The sequence below is a fragment of the Corvus kubaryi genome, unplaced genomic scaffold (assembly GCF_017639235.1).
Source record: "Corvus kubaryi isolate FWS band 111438036 unplaced genomic scaffold, C.kubaryi_AGA036_p1.0 split3-73, whole genome shotgun sequence".
In the NCBI taxonomy this organism is placed as follows: Eukaryota; Metazoa; Chordata; class Aves; order Passeriformes; family Corvidae; genus Corvus; species Corvus kubaryi.
In genome coordinates this window covers 38,157,500-38,175,298 of record NW_024582091.1, presented here as the reverse complement: position 1 = coordinate 38,175,298, position 17,799 = coordinate 38,157,500, and the positions used below count along the sequence as shown (strand labels likewise).

General features: G+C 39.1%; 1 protein-coding gene across 1 annotated transcript in view; it reads right to left on the bottom strand.

The window, feature by feature from the left end:
* The window catches only part of MTHFD1L (methylenetetrahydrofolate dehydrogenase (NADP+ dependent) 1 like), a 147,256-nt gene that overhangs the window by 111,930 nt on the left and 17,527 nt on the right, over positions 1-17,799 (bottom strand). Inside the window, 5 exon segments of the mRNA XM_042016727.1 lie at positions 387-433; positions 1,677-1,813; positions 9,566-9,739; positions 13,614-13,711; positions 14,403-14,482. Coding sequence (XP_041872661.1) covers positions 387-433; positions 1,677-1,813; positions 9,566-9,739; positions 13,614-13,711; positions 14,403-14,482 — 536 coding nt within the window.

Here is a 17,799-nt window from a genome sequence, read left to right as displayed (position 1 = left end):
TGATGAACAAAGTTTTGTGAAAACTCTGAAATGAGCATCTTAAATTAAGACTTGTGTTACACAGATACCTCTATTTTTTATGTGTCTGACAGAAAGAGTCGGAAGGACAGTTTTAATGGCACTTCAGGGCTGACACTAGAACTCTGCTTAGACCAGCTGTGCATGGTCAAGGTGTTTCTTCACCAGTTCTGGCCAGAGAGGTTTTCCTGAGCTCTAAATTAGACTCTCTTGGGGTGAAACTGTCACACATTTCCAAACAAGCACTAGGAATATCATAGAATCATTAAGGTTGGAAAAGAACTCCAAGATCATCAAGTCCAATCTTCAGCTGAATACCATCATGCCCATTAAACCATATCACAGACTGCAAGTCGAGGCTGTCTCACCTCCTCCATGGGGATCACTTGAGCGTATCCACCACCAGCTGCTCCACCTGCACAGGGAAGCACATGGTCACATCAGTTGCATCAGCTTTGGAAAAAACCAACCATCTTCAAACACACAAAGTGAAACATACAGCAAGGATGACACATTTTTGGCATTTTGATTTCTATTAGAAGATCAGTGATGCACCCAAATAAACACGATTTCCTTAATCTTGCTGGCTTTTTTTTCAGCAGGTACTAAAAAGGGAATTCTTGCTCTGAAATGAAAACCTGCACATGATGGGTGCTGCAGGCTTTGGCTGCATCAGGGCTGCCCTCTGCTCCTGCCCAGATTTAGGACACAGTCATGCACATGCAGCTGCTGGGTGAAAAGACAAAGCAGTCACAAGCAAGCACTGCTTCTGAATGAAACCTTCACACCCTTGCCTGAGCACTCCTTCCCCACTACCTCTCATGGTACGGGCAAAGGAACTTGCTGTTGCCTATGCACAAATTGAGTGAAGGGATTAAAGCACTCACACGCATCAGTCTTAGCTGAGAAGCACCAAGCACCAGGAGCCTTCCAGCTGAAACCAAACTTGTTAACTTAAACTTCAGCAAAGCAAAGCAGAGCAGATGGGGAGTGCTTGCCCAGTTAGGCACCAATTTCAGCTGAGAAATGGCAAAAAAAAGATTGCATTACTTTCTATCAGAATTGAAGATGGGCTTGAAATCTGGCTGGGTCTTACCTGGCTCTCAGGCTCTTATAAAGTTTCTAGGCAAAAAAGCAGCAGCCCATTATTAGAGGCGACAGCTCAGGAGAACAGAGAGGTTCAGACCTAGCCAAACGTTATGCTGCTGACACAGCTGAACCACAACTGCTAACTTCCTTGTATTGCCTGGAAATATCCAGTATGGACTCTTTCTCAAGGAATAATAAAATAGTAACATTTAGAAACACATTTAAAGAACCTCCAAGTAGAGGGGTGACTGGAAGGGTGTGTACCACACAAAATTCCTCCTGGCTAATACATCCCTCTGCTTTTCATTATGTCTAGGCTTTATCTGCATTATCAATATATGTTACATGCATGAACATAGGCAAGAACCTTGTACAGAAAGTCATGTGCAAGAAACCCTTATCTATTAATTACATATGTACTAAAACATCGAATATGCTACCACTGGGACAATCCACTGAGTGAAGTAATTAAGAAATTAAAAAAGAAGAAATGAAATAAAATAAAAAAAGCAAAATAGCAGTACTTCCTTTTAATCTGAAAAGTCATAGATTCTGCAAATATTATGTACCTTTAACTCCAAAAGTAGGTCCTTGAGAAGGTTGTCTCAGACAAGCAAAGGAATTAATGTTAAGGTGTGCAGTAAGTGCCTGAACAAGACCAACTGTGACTGTGCTTTTCCCCTCTCCTAGGGGTGTAGGGGTTATTCTAGCAAAACAAGAAAAAAGATTAATCAAATTTTTGCTGATGTCAGCCTGGCTAAGGATATCAGAACTTACAGCTTTTGATTTCAATGAAGAATATTTGTACAGCAAATTTCAATAAGATTACTTTATCTTCACAAAAATCCTGCCACAATGTTAGCCCCTAGCTCAAGCTGGAATGCTAATATACATGTGTCTTCTATTTAAGCAATTTACTATGATAGCAGAAAAAGAGAAGATTATATTGGCAAAAGTTCTAAAAAGAATATATTGAATTTAGACATTTTTATTACAGCACAAAAGTCTCACCAGTTTCATTAACAAACCATCCATCATGATACTCTAAGCATGTATTAATATTTTTCTGTAGTAATGCATGAGATCTTTTATTCCCACTGCTCAAACTTTGAATGAAATAATAGAATATTTTAAGTTAAATAACCAACACTTTTGTTTGTAGAGCTCAACTACCCCTCTCCACCTTCCACATCATCATAACCCTCAAAAATGACAGATCAACTGCTTTTTAAATAAAACAGGACACAAAATTCAGTATATTCAATTGAACATGATTTATTGTACACTTTTGTTTTGGAGATTTAAGGGCAGTAAGGGACAATGATAATCATAGTCCGTACAAAAGCTCAAAAGCTTCATGCTACAGCTCCCATATTTAGACCATGACTGAAACAGGACAGAATTTTAGAAAGGCCTCCGAACTCAAATCAGAGAATCAAACCTCCACTCTATTGTTGTCCCTAGAGGAGACTCTATTCTTGCCCCTTTAATAAAGGGACAATGACAGCTGATTTTGCAAGTAGAAAACTTCATCAGCCTTCAGTGAATGAGAGACATCTCAGCTTAAATGATCTTCTGCCTACTTTCAACATCAGCACATTTGTTTATGATCCACATTAAAAGTGTGGGGGGGGTGCAAGGGTTTTTCTTCCTTGAGGTATGAACACATCTCATGTCTCCAAAATGCACTCAAATGATTCATTTGAGGCACAGCATTTCTTTTTCTGATTGGCAAAAGAAGAAAGCCCCAGTCCTTTTTTCCACTCACACCACTTTCACACAAATCCTCCTTTTTGGCAAAGTGTAGCCATTTGTATCTTTGCTGCCTTTTCTACCTGCAGAGAGGTACTTTAGTGAAGCTGATGTTAAGAACTATGTTCATTCCCATGGAAATACAAACATGCACATGGATCCTAGTCAAAGGGGAGCCCTTATCCTGTGACCTCTTCAAAACTTGAGCTGAAACATCTAGCTCTAATTAGAAACACTTCCTTCCCTAACTAGTAATTTTTCCAAGATATTGCTATCCTCAGATCACAATTCAAATGGCATAAAAACATTAGTGTAATTGTAGGATTCAGCTTAGTTCAGTCAGTTCACACATTGTCAAAAACCCTTCTTCGTCCCACAAAATAAAATAGATGAAAAAACATTAACTTTTCACAAATCTCTCTGTTACAGCATCATCAGTTCCTGGGCTTTTACTTTAAAAAAGATGCTTTGGGCAGATACGTCTGGAAAATTTGGGCAATAGGAGGCAAGCCAAATTAACATCTTTATATTGTTCTAGGAAAAAAATTCCAATTCAGAAAAGTAGTCTTTTAACTAAAGTTTCAGTGAAATCAGTGGGGTTAAGCACATCTACAAGAGATTCCCTGAATTGTTCGCTTTGAACTACTCTTATGTGACCACAGGTCACTTACTTTGGGCACTTGGTTTTAGTAATTTTCTCCCACATTTTATAACATTGTGTTTACCAATCGTCAGATTCTAAAACATCCTCAATAACTTACTATTCCATTACCCTAGAATGGCACCTCTTTGACTTAAAAAGGAATTCACAGAATTCTAGCAAAATATCTGTGCAGAGCCAAAAAAAGGTGGGAGATTTAGAGCATATCCTTTATTTACTCTCAAAGCAATTTTGGTCCCTGTCACCTTTTTATCCACACTAGGCCTTCTTATTTCCTTCTGATCTACTGCAGGAGCACAGAATGCTACTTCATTTCTTTTACTTTCAAGTTTGCAGTTCCCAGAAGAAAGGATACTTTTAATCTCTACATTGTTAGGACAGGGAGCCCTCAGGGTTTTACTGTTGCCACAAGGATAACTTCCCTTTTTCCCACCACTCTTTTTCTCATCTCCTTTTTGCCCCAGGATCCTCACTTCTGTACAAATGTGTTTTTTTCCTGAGCACCAGAGCCAGGTTAACTCACTTTTACTACCAGTTTCACCTTCTGACTACTGTTCTAACACTGGTTTCCCAAAACCCATTCAAATAATTCTTAGCATGCTTTCTCCTTACCCCTTGTTCTCCTACTATCTAATTCACTTTTGTCTATTGTCCTAATCTCATTTACTTGATCCTCTTATTCCTGTGCATTAAAACCAGATTTAAGGAATGTATGAGTAATCCTGAGGCATTACTGCATTCAAAGACTTAACAAGGTAACAACTCTTGAAGCTATCAATTATTTACAATCAATAACAACAAAACAAAAAGAAAAAAACAGCAACAACAAAACACCAAAAAGAAAACTATTCCACCATGAAAAAACACCTATAATTGTTTACTGGAAGTTACCAGTAAAGAACTTTCCACAGACCCCAAAAACTCGGTGCACACAATGGCTGCACTACTAAAAGAAAAATTTCCATTTGCAGCGCATCCTGTGGGTGGCTACCTCTATTTTTGGGCATCAGACATATGAAGTTCAGGTTCAAGAGAATTCAGAGACACCATCCCTAGTTATTTACTCAGTTCAGCTCAAAACATGGCAGGTGGCTGATCTGGCATGCACAGCAACACAGGGACTCTTTACAACCCCTGTGAAACCAGCAAAATCAAAGATGCAGCCTCCTATCTGGCAAAGGAGAGGAAATTGGAATTGACAAATGCATAACCAGAAGGCATGTTGGTAGCATGAAGTATAATATCTACTTGTCACAGAAGGTAACAACACACAATCAAGTGTCCCATTACTAAAACACTCTGGTAACTCGACTGGCCTATTCTAAAATGACAATGTAAAATGAACCAGAAAGCACTGGGAGTTTTCCATGAGACAGGCCTTTCTCCAGAAAGCAAGAAGAGAAACACACCACTGCTCATTGATTAAAGTGGCAGGAAACCTCAAGAGCTAAGCAGTTATTTATTAGTTTCAACAGTTACCAAAATCCCAGCTTTAAACATTCGTTAAAAGAAAAAAAAGCTCCTGAAATCAAAGGAAAATTCTATTCCAATAATTTCCTTTCAAAAGCTTATTTTAAGTATCGTCCCTCTTGTACCTGCTCTACTTTGATTGGGTTTTATAAATAAAATAATCCACTTAAACTGTTTTGTGGACACTGAGCTGTTTTTGCTGGCTACACTACTGAGCCTACACTCTTGTAGCTCAGGTCACTTGCTCACATGGGTATAAAATTACAAGTGCCAATGGATAACTTTAGCTCAATTGTGCAATGCTGTGTTTTAACCTTACGAAAATTGAGGAAAAACCTCCTTTAAAATGCAATAAATTTTAATGAACTTCAAGAGACTTTTACAGCCATTTGCATTATTCTTCAAATTTCTTTAGTATGTTTTCAATCAAAACACAGAAACCCCACAACAATTTTCTGCCTTAAAACTTACTTTGCCACCTACCAAGCAGTCATCAGCTCCCTGGCAATGTAAGTTTTCCATAATGTTGGAAAGCCTTCTCTCTTTATGTCCATCAAAACAAAGATAAGAATATGCAGACTTTTTGTTTGTTTGTTATACATCACATTAGCTTACAGCAGAGCTGTTTCTCTGGGAAAGCCACATGAGGTCTCCCAAAGAGAAAATAAACAAACAGGGAGACACACACTGCACCAGCTGTAACCTCCTCACAGCTACGCCAGCCGCTGTGACTCCAGCAAGAACTTTACTGGATATGTGGCAATTCCCTTTCAAATTTCCTACCTTCAACTCATAGGTATCAGCAGATTCAAAGATTTTAATGAGTTCATAATTCCTGTGACCCACATGGAAACCTGTGAAGCCAGGCTATGGAGGCCATGGGCACCTGAGTTCCCACCCACGTACATCTCCCATCCTAGGTTACAACTGTCAGAAATGTAGTTCTGAGCACAGAAGTGTTGCAATTGCTGTCACCTCATCAAGATGAGGTTATGACAACGTTGCAGTGGCATCCTGTGGACGGGACTGGAGCTTCCAAATACAAAAGCACAGAGATTATGAAGTTAAAATGACTGAAGAACAGACTGAGGAATCCTCCACTACAAACTCTCATAACCCACTACAGACTCATACCAGACAATCCCAGTCAGGAGCTGCGCAATGACATGACCAATACATGACAACTGTCTCAACTATGACTTTACATTGGATTGTCAGACAATTCAGGGCATCAACACAGGGGTATTTTCCCCTCTTATCCTTCCCTGTAGCTTTCCTCTAATTTTTGTTTTCCTTTTTTCTTAGTTTTTAAGCACCTTTTAGCCCAAGAGACATAGTAAAAAGAAATAGATTTTTGTTTTCCTCCATTTTTACCTTACTGAAAAAGTAGTTCATCACAGAACAATCAACTAATGTTAGGAGAAAAGTACTGATTTTAAATTTTCCAGCATTCAAAATCCAACACACTTCTTGCTAAAAGTGGCATTATATTTTATAATATTCCCAATTTTTATTCTTCCTCATCTTGCATTTTTGAAGTGAACAGATTTCCAGAATTATCTGCTAAAAGCCACAGCACTGGAGCATTTAGAAACAAGATGCTGAAACATATGCACACAGACAGATTCTAATAAACTTTAGCTGTAATTTCATATTGTGTTTGTGAATACGCCATCTACATGCTTGAATGAGTGAATAAGTTACCCTGGACACTAAACTTAGCTCCTAGGTCATGCTCAAGCTGCATTCACTTGCATGTTCTCAGCTGGCAATGAGTGGAGGCAGTTTGAGTTAACAGATCCTACGATACATTATTTGGCACACTAAAAGCCTGTTTACAGGCAGTTGATGCCCAAGAACCAATTACTCCATGATAACTTGTGGTTCTACCCCCACAGTGTCTTAACACAAGCCCTATAGCAAGCCAAACACAGACAAAGAAAATAAAAAAGCAAGAATGAAGTAAAAAAAGAAAAGAATTGTCTCCATACAGAAGAAAATGGAAGTTACGAAGAAATAAAGTCTTCGTCCTATTTTTGGGTGTCATGATCTGTTAATCAAACTGCAATATTTCAGCATACAAAGTTTATATTGTACGAGGTACTTAGCCATATTTGTTTGCATTTAGAAAGAACAAAAAAGATTTTGCAGTTAGCAACTTTTTAAAGAGCCATAAATACAACTATCCTTAGAGATAAAAAGGTACATTTTAGTTGCATTTTGCTGTTCAGAACAAGAAGTTCGGTCTTTAGCATATCAGGAATGAACTAGACAAGCATTTGCAGCAAATATTTATAAATTCCTAGACACTGTGAAACATTTAAACCTGAATGTGCAATTAGAGGCACAAATGTTGCTGGCTGCATCACGGATGGAGGTTGGAGATTTTGCAGTTTGTTGAATACATACACACACACACTTTACACTCTTTTCACACACGAGAAGTTCCCATCATACATTATAAGTATTTCCACCAGACCCTTAGGTATAAGCATATATCTTAAATGTTTCCTCTGAAGCACTGAAAATTTATTCTGAAGACCTGTACTGCATCATTCTAAAAGAATTTTTAAATATCTTTGGTTATTGTGAACAAACATAATAATCCAAATGGCAGGTTCTGGTTGACCTTGCCTTGGCAGGGAGAGAATGAAGGCAAATGACAATACTATTTCACTCACCAATTTCTACACTTCAGTGATACTCAATTTTCACCATACTGAACATTTCCTCATCAGACAAGAGTTCCCCACTTTTCTTAAAATGATTGTCATCTGCTACAGCCATCTCAGCAAATGAGAGCAGCTGAGAGCGTATAAACACACATTATATGTATACTTTATATGTATGGTATTTCAAAGTCAAGCTTTGAACTCTCTAAGAAGAGAATGTTCCCACTACTGTAGCGACCTTGCCCAGGCACTCCTCCTGCAGCAGATGTGGCTTTGCACTAACCCCACAAGTTGAAATTACTTCAGAGATGCTACAAATGGCAACACGTTGCATCATCAGGTTGGGTAAGTACCAAACCTAGCCCTTTGTTTCTGAAACACCATTCTGTATTTCTACATTTTATGTAGACTTAGAAGAGGATACAACTTTCTATTTTTTGCCAGCTTCTCAACTTGCTGGTCAAAACTTCTGCATTTCTTCCACATTTCTTCCACACTGCTTTCTGTGACAATTGCTTGAGATACCTTCTTTGAAGGAGACGGGAGACAAAGCAGTGTGAAGAAATGCAAGCACTGGTGCATGCAATCTGACACAACTAAAATCCATCCGAATGGGGCTTTGCAGCTTGCTATCTTTGTACCTCCAGACATTTTCAAATAACTTCTTCCTCTTCTGTGAGAGGTTTGTTGCTAGGGAAGCCTGTATCGGCCTGCAGCATGACGACCAACTGATGATATTGACACCATGAGCATGAAAATACACGGCAGCAACTTTCTTCAAACTCAGTCAAATGCCAAACCTGTTTTTGTTTCTCCAATGCCACAAAAAACCCCAAACCAAACAAAACTCTGCCAAAGGAAACCAATCTCAATCAGCTATTATTTCCTTCCCTTAACTGCTCCAGCATCCTCCAGGAATATCTTTAATGCTGGATTTCACATAGCTTTGAACAAAGCTTCATAACTTGCCTGCCTCATCTTTGTAACATCAAGTCTCTCAGTCTACAACAGCTCCATCTCAGACAGTGCTAGAAATCCAGGTTGATCCCGCAGGAAGGCAGTAAAGCAAACAGTTTGAGAAACACTAGCCAAGGTGAGGAATAGATCAAGGCAGTTACAGTAGATCAAGGCAGTTAACAGCCTTCTCCTTCTGAATCAGCCTAAAACTGTATTTTAAACCTGTATTTTACTTTAAAGGAAGCAACCAATAGATTAACTCAGAATATAAAGAACACACTGCAATTTAAATATTAATGAAAACCTTCACGTGTTTGTTCACAAGTAAAAGTTTCCACTTAGTAAACAAGGTGAACGAAAATGGTGGGTCACCCAATGCAAGAAAAACCTGAAGCTCTTCAGAAGAGAAGTGCATAATTCCTGCTGAGCATAGCATTTGCTATAATCGTGGGAAAAGCAAGCAGGATAAGCCTGCCTGGAGACATGTCTACATTTCAGAGAGAAAAACATGGCTTTTTAAACTTTGTAATCTGTTCTTCAATAAAAAACGTATTTATTGTTAATATCAACAGATTAGCATGTAGCTTCTGTTAATGTTTGTTTATAAACAGCTACAATACAAGCAGCTTTAAATATCCAAGCTAAACATTTAAAATTCTGATAAAACAGTAAGAAAACCTCCACGCACCAACAGCTAACATTTCACAGAATCATAGAACAAATTGTCTTTTATAAAATATACTTTACTTCAGTAATAACAGTTTGGAAGAAAAGCTGTGTTACTTCAAAAAAGTTCAAAACCTGCTTGCTTTCAGAAGAGAGCAAAATACAGATGAAAACATTCAAGATTCTTGTTTGTGCAGAGTACAAAAAAGATGTAAGTTGCATGTTTATATTAATAAGAGTGGAAAGAGTGGACATTAATGACATTACATTGCATTCTTACCCAGCAACTAGAACATATTTTCCATCTGGTTGATCCTTTAACCTTTCCAGCAGGGACAAACGTACTTTGGCTTTGGTTTGGCCATAGATCTCAATTTCATCTGTAAGCAATCCTATCTCCTTGGCAAGCACATCAACAGCTTTTGGACTCTGTGCTCGGGAAATCTCAATATCACTGGAAAAGAAAACAAATAAGAGCCAGGAGATTTCTCTCAGCTTAGGTGGTCGACGACAGAGCACAAAACAACAGTAAATAATCCAACAATGGTGTTATTGTAATGAGTTTTTCAATTCTTTCTCATATTTTATTAACCAAACCTAAATATTAACTAACACCTAATATAACATTGAAAATCATGTCCAGTGTTTGTTAATTGTTACAATTTCACAGAGAGCTCTTGTTTAATCAGATTCCAAGTATTACGTAATGCTTTCATATCAAGCTAGAGACGTGGCTGCTGGATGCTCTGTCCCACTGGACATGGATGTTTCTGGGTTTGTTTTCCCTTTTGTTCTCCTCCCTCACAGCATATTTCAGCACATACAATTTACTAAAAAGCGCATGCATTCCTTGGCCAACAGTCACACAAACACATTTGCTAAACCCGAAAGCCTGTGCATGCAGCGCCTTTCATCCGAGGGCAGAGCCAACACAGCCACTCCCCCACAAGGGCACTAAAGGAAACAAGGCATTTGAAGACCAACTCATGCACTTCTAAAACACAGCTGAACTAAGAATGGCCACAGAGCAGGAGTCTAAAGCACAGGGCTCAGCCAAGACATCCAGAGAGCTTACGAACAACCTCCAGCAAAGGCTGGGAGCAGCAGCTGAGGCAAGCACACAGATTACCTGAGGGGATGTGGATGCAGGTTAGGGGACACTATTGTATCTGCAATTCCTGACCTAGACAACCTGAGGTCCTGGGGTTTAATACTCTGTCACGGATTTTTCATTTGTGAGCTTGACCTAGTTGTCCATTATGTCCACATAAGTGTTTAGCAGCTGTAAGCTCCTGCGGTAGAGAAGCCCAGGGTCTGGCACAAGGGATGTGAAGAGTTGTCTCCTTTGGCTTTGAATTCCTCACATTACCACAAAAACAACTTAAAAAATGACTTTCAGCTTCACCAGGCTAATTTCTTCCTTTAGTTTCAGTTGATCACAGTATTTTTAAGATAGAATCTGGCAATGGCATGAAAGCTCATGTCCTGAACTACCAGTCTGCAGGACCTTAAATATCCATCAGTGAACATAAAACTACTGCCAGATCTCAACTCTGTGTGTGGACTTTGGCTGCTCTGCATCCACCAGCAAATGATCAGTCTGTGCCAACTTAATTGCTTGCAATTCTTTGAGGAAATCCTAAACTGGCTCCATTATTCATTTATAGTTCTTAAGTATCCCCCTTTTACACCCTGCAGCAGCAAAGTGAAACCCAGAAACCATCCACCCAAACAATAACATAAGCCAGTACTACAGGTCAAGGAGTTACTCAATCACAGGGCTGACCTGGAACCTGCTTTCTTTCAAAGACATACTAAGTGCATCCTCTTTCATGGAAGGATATACCTTTGGCTTCTTATGTGTGACTTCAAACACAACTAGTCATAAAATTGTAACAAGAACACAAGACAGAGGGGCTTACAAACATCACACAGCAAAAAATATCTGAAGTTTTCACTCAGAATTTACTACATACCAACAACTCAAGTCCCAGAAAATTCTCGCTAAGTCGATGGTAGTGTGGCCCCTTAAAGATCTAAGCAAGGAAAATTTTCAGGGTGACTATTCTCCTATTAAAGTAATTGATGCATTTAGCAAGAGGAGAAAGATGCAGACTAATATGACAAAGTTAATTTGCATTTTTTTCCTCCTACTAAATTTATTTTCCTAAAATACAGGAAATGAAAGATTTGGTTATACCTGTAATTTGGAAGTCTGTATTTGTAGCTGACTCTTTCAGTCTGACAATATATTGTCTGTGTTGGAAATACCAGAATTACTCAATACGTTATGTTATTCAGTATTGCTGGAGATTTGCAACAGGGGTTCTTCTGCATGAATGAAAACTGTTAAGCAAGAAGTCCATCACTGACAATGCTAAGTGATAATTTACAAAATGCAGAAAAATTTAAAAGATGGAGGAAGGCTCTGCATCTACTCACCTGTGTGCTGACATTTTTTTTTACTGCATACTGTAAGAACTTTCCATGCCATTTCCAATATATTTGGAAATACTTCAACCCAGATCTCACAGAAATCAAAAAGCAGATGTTCTTAGTTTTAGTGCTTAAGCAGCTTTGCCTCATTTTCAATGAAAACTCCATCTGTTTCCACACAACGTGGTGTATTACTGCAAGATTACATTTTACTACAGGATACTTTCCATCTGAAGGGTTTCTTTACATTTAAAAGAAAAAAGACAAAGCTACAGAGTTAGCAGATAAATGCAAGCCCTATTGCTAATTATATAATATATATTATACTATATATATTATGGTGTATATACACCATTATTTATTAATTATGTAATTATTTATGTACTAAACACACAATGTCATAGAGAGGGTTGGGAATACTTTTTTTAAAGTTTTTTTTACCATCACACTCATGGCATTGCACACTTTAAATTTTAATTTTATTATTTAAGGACAGTTTTTTCAGGCTTCAGTTCTAGAAATGTTACATGCTAGCCCAGAAAAAGCTCAAGCATTTCTGTCCCCTTGTGCCCCCGGTTACAAGGGAAAACTCATTCTTTTGGCATCTCTGGTTTCAATTACATTTGTGTCCATTCCCATTAAACTGTTTTAAGAGACAGTGAAAAGTAAATCAAAATGCTTAGAAAAGACAACATTTTCCCACAGCTTTCCAAATAGATAGCAGTAGGACTCAGAATTACAGAATCACAGTGTGTCTGAGGTTGGAAAGGACCTCTGGAAGTCATCTGGTCCAACCCCCCTGCTCATGCAGGGTCATCTAGAGCTAGATAGTTGCCTATGTCCAGGTGGCTTTTGAGTATCTCCTAGGATGGACACTCCACAACCACCCCGGACAATCTGTGTCAACGTTTGGTCATCGTCACAGTGAAAAAGTATTTCCCGATGTTCAGATGGAGCTTCCTGGGTTTCAGTTTGTGCTCAATGCCTATGGGTCTGTCACTGGGCTCCACTGAAAAGAGCCTACCTTGGTCCTCTTTGTATTATTGTACACTGTATTTAGACACATTGGTAAGATCCTCCTATCCTCCAGGCTAAGCAGTTCCAGATCTCTCTGAGTTTCTTCTGGTGTGAGGCTCCTTTAGCACCTGCAGAAGCAGGCGTACAAGTAAGCACAAAAAAATGTCAATGCTTTCCTGCATGGCAGAACCTCTGTTTCAGCCACTGGTTCCTCTCTCTGTCACTCAACACAACCAACACACAGCAAAGCACTTGAGCACAGTAGAGAGCTCAATCTGCTCTAAATGTCAGAGATGTCAGCAATCGTGCCAAGGCCAACCTGAAATCCCTGAGGCCCAGACACAGGCCTTGGGAAGTGAATGACAGGAACTGATTGAAAAGATTCTGGCTATGCGAATAAATATACTTCCTGATTTTCACACCCACACGGGAATTTAAAAGTCTAATGCAGAAGAAAGTACTTCTACTGAGGGAAGAAAATAATACAAACTAAAATGCCATTGAAATCACTGAGCCTTAACTAAACACCTTCCTACATTTAGCCATTAGAAACTTCTTGTCTTTTGTATTTCTGTTGGTTTTGCACAAGGCTTCTCCTCCCTTCCTCAGTGAAACCTTCCAGCTTTAGGTCTTCATTAAATACAGCTTGGCTCCAAGGCAGATCATCAAAGTAAAAATTGATAGCAAACAAAAGCACATGGTCATGATGAAGCATACAAGAGAATGTCCACATAAAGTTAAAAATTAATTAGGCACGGAACATTTTTAAGTTGTCACACTTGCTTACTCTTTTGTAAAATATTTTTAATTGTTTTTTCTCCTTCAAAAATTTTTCTGCTTCAAATTTTTTTTCCTCCTTCTTTCTTCCTTATTACCTGGGCACTGGGGAGAGGGGCTGCAGTTTCAAGCAGTGGAGGTCCCACTTCCTGTACTGCTGGGACTGGATCCATCGCTCCATGTTTTTTACCATGTTCTGGTTTTAAACAAGAAAACAGCACACAACAGATGCATCATAAATGCTGAACACTAACTTCAAACAATCTCTAGAGTATGTTGAAATAACTTCTATGGCAAAGGCTAACAAAAAACCCCCAAGCTGAAAAATTTTTCCATTTCATGGTTTTAGGACAAAATAAAAGCCACTTTCCTATTGTTTGACCACATTTCAAAAAGAAACAACTCCATTAACACATAAGTGGCAGAGAAAAGTCTCTAATCAGGCAGTTGGACATTTTATTCTCGTTAGATGAATCACTATTCTTCTTTCACACCTTATAAACAACAGAAGATACTGATTGTTCATTGACTGAGTCATGCTTCTTCCACACTAAATAACAAACTTTTGGACTCTCTATCCATCATGATGCAAAAATGCAGATACAATTAATCTTCACAGACTTACCAGAGTGAGTGACATTAGCCTATTGACACAGGTGCTTCTGCCAAGCTTTACTGTGTTAACCAGAATTATGAGATGTCTGATTTTTAATTTCTTTATCTAATTAAATGTAATAGGTATCACTCTAACTGATTAAGAGTTGCTATTAAAACAGAAGTCAGGTAAGATGTTCGAAAGAGCAAAACAAAAGTTAAAATCTAAACTGTAGAAGCAATTTCTGCAACTTACAGAGCAACAAATCTACAACACTTGAAGGTACACTAACCTGCATTCTCATTGCTACTGCAAGAGAACCAACAGTCTTTTCAGCAGCAGGGTTGTTTTGCTGACCATAGTTGTGTTTCTCTGAAAAATATAAGCATTGCACTAATAAATCACAAAGCTTTTGTGAGTGGGAGAAGTATTTAAAAATTATGTTCAAATAAAAAATTTCTGAATGTTGAATTGAAATTTAACGATATTACTGACAAAATTATAGGTGGCTTCTCTTTAATACCTAAAATGAAATCACCCAGAGGGATGAATATACTGTGAAAATCAGAGAGTAACTGTATGCTCTGAAACATATTACACAAATTCACACAGCTGTAAGGATTTGAAAAGCTATATTTTGTCATTTTGCTGTAATCCTTCTTCTGGCTTGTTCTTCTGTTGTTGCTCATTGACTTTCATCTAGACACAATTTCTCCAAAATTCACATCCTAGTCTCTTTGGGCATATCAAGGCCCTAGCCACATTCTGAAGGGCACAGACATAGTTGTAATAAAAAATAACAACTGTACGCTGACAGCTTTAACTTTTCTCCCACACAGGAACTGAAGTGCAAACCCTGACCTGGTCAAGCTCTCGCACTGCTCACCCATTCTCTACTGATCATAAAAGGCTCCCGTTGCCTTGCACAGTTACCCCTCCCAACAAGGGTCCCAGCAGCAGCAGGGCACAGAACACTCAGACCGGAGGCAGCGTGGCAGGCAGAGCCATGCTGTGGAGCCAACACCCGCACCCAGCTATGGCCCACTCTCCCTCACCCATCAGTGAGAGCAAGAGACCCTCTCTGCAGACACCCTCAGCCTCATTCTGTATGTTTCCTGACCCTTTCTCAAACTTTCTTGCCAGCAGGCATCTACACATCAGTGACAAAGCCAACCAAGCTGAAGGCAACAGTCCTCATATTAAACTCTAAGAAAGTGTCCTTCTACTTGCATCAACACTTACAGTTAAAACAAACAAACAAACAACAAAATCTTCTGGAGATGCTCAGCTTTAGATTTAGACAGAGGAATTTTACTGGAATAGTCTATTACAGTCATAAGCTGACTCTTGTTGCTTTGAGACCAGGCTGGGAGAGCTGCCAAACAGACAAATGGAGTAGGAAGAATGAAGTTTAAAACCCCCTTTCAGACAGCTGTGCTTTACAGAAACATTTTGACTTTTTATGTTATTTGGCTTAATACGACTTTTTTATCAGGGCAGAGCTAGCATGTGTGTAAATACATATTAGAATTAGACAATTCCCTTCAAAAAACTATTTCCCTCAGACTGCCTATGCTACACAGTCACCCCAAAAATGACTAACCAGGCTTTTACAGGGGTGAAGGTGAAACTAGAGGTGAAAGTCATGCACGCATGGAGTTAGCAAGACAGTCACAGGATTGCAACAGCTCTCTTAGGATAAATTTTCCAGATGGACGCTGGAATAGCACTCTCTGCTTTGGACTATGGTCACTACAGAACTACAGACCTTGTGCTCCCTCCTCTGACTCATACCCTACTGTGCAGATGAGTGAGAGCTGCTGCCAGAAGCTACCTGTCTGCTCAGGCAGCTTAGAATAGAGAAGAGGTGGGGAAATGGTTGTATTTCCCACTAACATACTTAAAACCACATGGGCTTCGGCTTTCAAGTGACCCCAAAGGAGCTGGACATCAAATCCTAAATAATTCTGGCATCCTTAAGTTTTTTTCAGAAAGTTATTTTCATCTCCATACATTTACATATAAAGTATATTCCTGCAAGACACTACCAGCACTCACCTGATTCCAAGGTTGTCGGTGCAACACAAGCAGATGTTGCACTGCTCGAAAATTGCAGAAAACTGTGATAATTTAAAAATCTTTGATTGGATTAAAAAAAAAAAACCTTGAAAAAGAATTCTGTCACTTTGGAGTGAGCACTTTTCTCTACTCTTCTGATTTACAACATTACATTTCCCCAATTCAGCTGTGCCCTTGCAACTTTTGCGTGTTTTGAAAACACACGAATGTAGATGACATGTACACCCACGCAAGTTGGAAACCTAGCCACCATCTAGCAAGAACAAAAGTTACTTGATGACTATTGCTTTCAGGCTTCATTAAGCTCCTGTGACCCCACAGATGTTAAGTCGGACATTTCTAAAGCATGAAGAAACCCAGAACAATTTCCAAGCACCTCAGCCAGATTCCATGGAAGTTAAGAGTCAGTTGTAAGATTCAGTTGTTTCTCCAAGGTCACAACTACTCCACAATGGGCTTTCCACAAACATCTTGCAACTAAACTAACTGCATTCTTCCTGTTAGACACCTGTGTTTCATGTACCTCTCAAGTAAGCCTTGAGACCAACATTTTTACAGCTGGTAAAATGCATTTCTGCTGTAATTTCAGAGTTTCTCCAAGGTTCTGACAACCTCAAAAGCATAACCATATAGACAGATAGACATTTGGTAGATAAGTTCTATTTAAATTATCTTCATCAAAATCTCATGCTGCATTTCCAAAAAATCGCAGTACTCAACAGAGCACACTGCTACAACTTGAGAAATGCAAGGAAACATACATGCTTATGCCAAATCTTACATTTCCTGCCTTAGGAATGAATGTTACTGTGATACGTAATGCAGCTTTTCCAACAGCACTCTTTCACAGCAGGGAAACATTAGTATTATCTATAGCTCTTTAGAGCAACTAAAGCATGAAGATTTTTAAGACATAGCATGCAGTTATACTGCATAACTTCTAGGTCTGTGAAGGCTCAGACTCCCTTTCAATGGAGAGAATTAGGTGTGAGACTTGCACCACTGAAAGTGAGACTTGCACCAGTGCTGGGAAAGTCCAGTCACTCCTGGTGCCCACTCAGGCTGAAAGGCCTGGCTTATCCCATGCTGTCAAAACAGTCCTGCACCTCCATCCCAAGTCTGTCACAGAGGAGGTTTCTACTTGCAAGATTAAAATGAGGAGGGGAGATTCCTTTTCATTTATTTATTTTTAGGTATGACCGCTGTACCACCACTCCCTCTCTTCTCTATTCCTTTCCATTTCTCCACCATTCCTTCTTCATGTCTGACTGTGTCATACTAGTAGTTTGGGTACCTGCTGAAGAGACCTGTGTGCCAAGCCCTGCCCCACAGATACTCAACAATTATATCCAAAAATCCCTATGGGAAATAAATGGGCATTAGAGATGCAAGGAGTCTCCTGGTCACTAGTCCAGGAAAAAGAAAAGATGTATTATTTTTGGACAACCTGTGCAGCATCAGGAAGGGATAAGGATGGTACCCACCCCTGAGATCCTCAGTAGGATCAGAGATCTGCTTTGGGAGGTGAAAGATGAACGTCCAAATGTCTTCAGACAATTGAGTGAATAATAACCCAGATCTCCCACACCTGCAGTGTCTGTTCCAGTCAA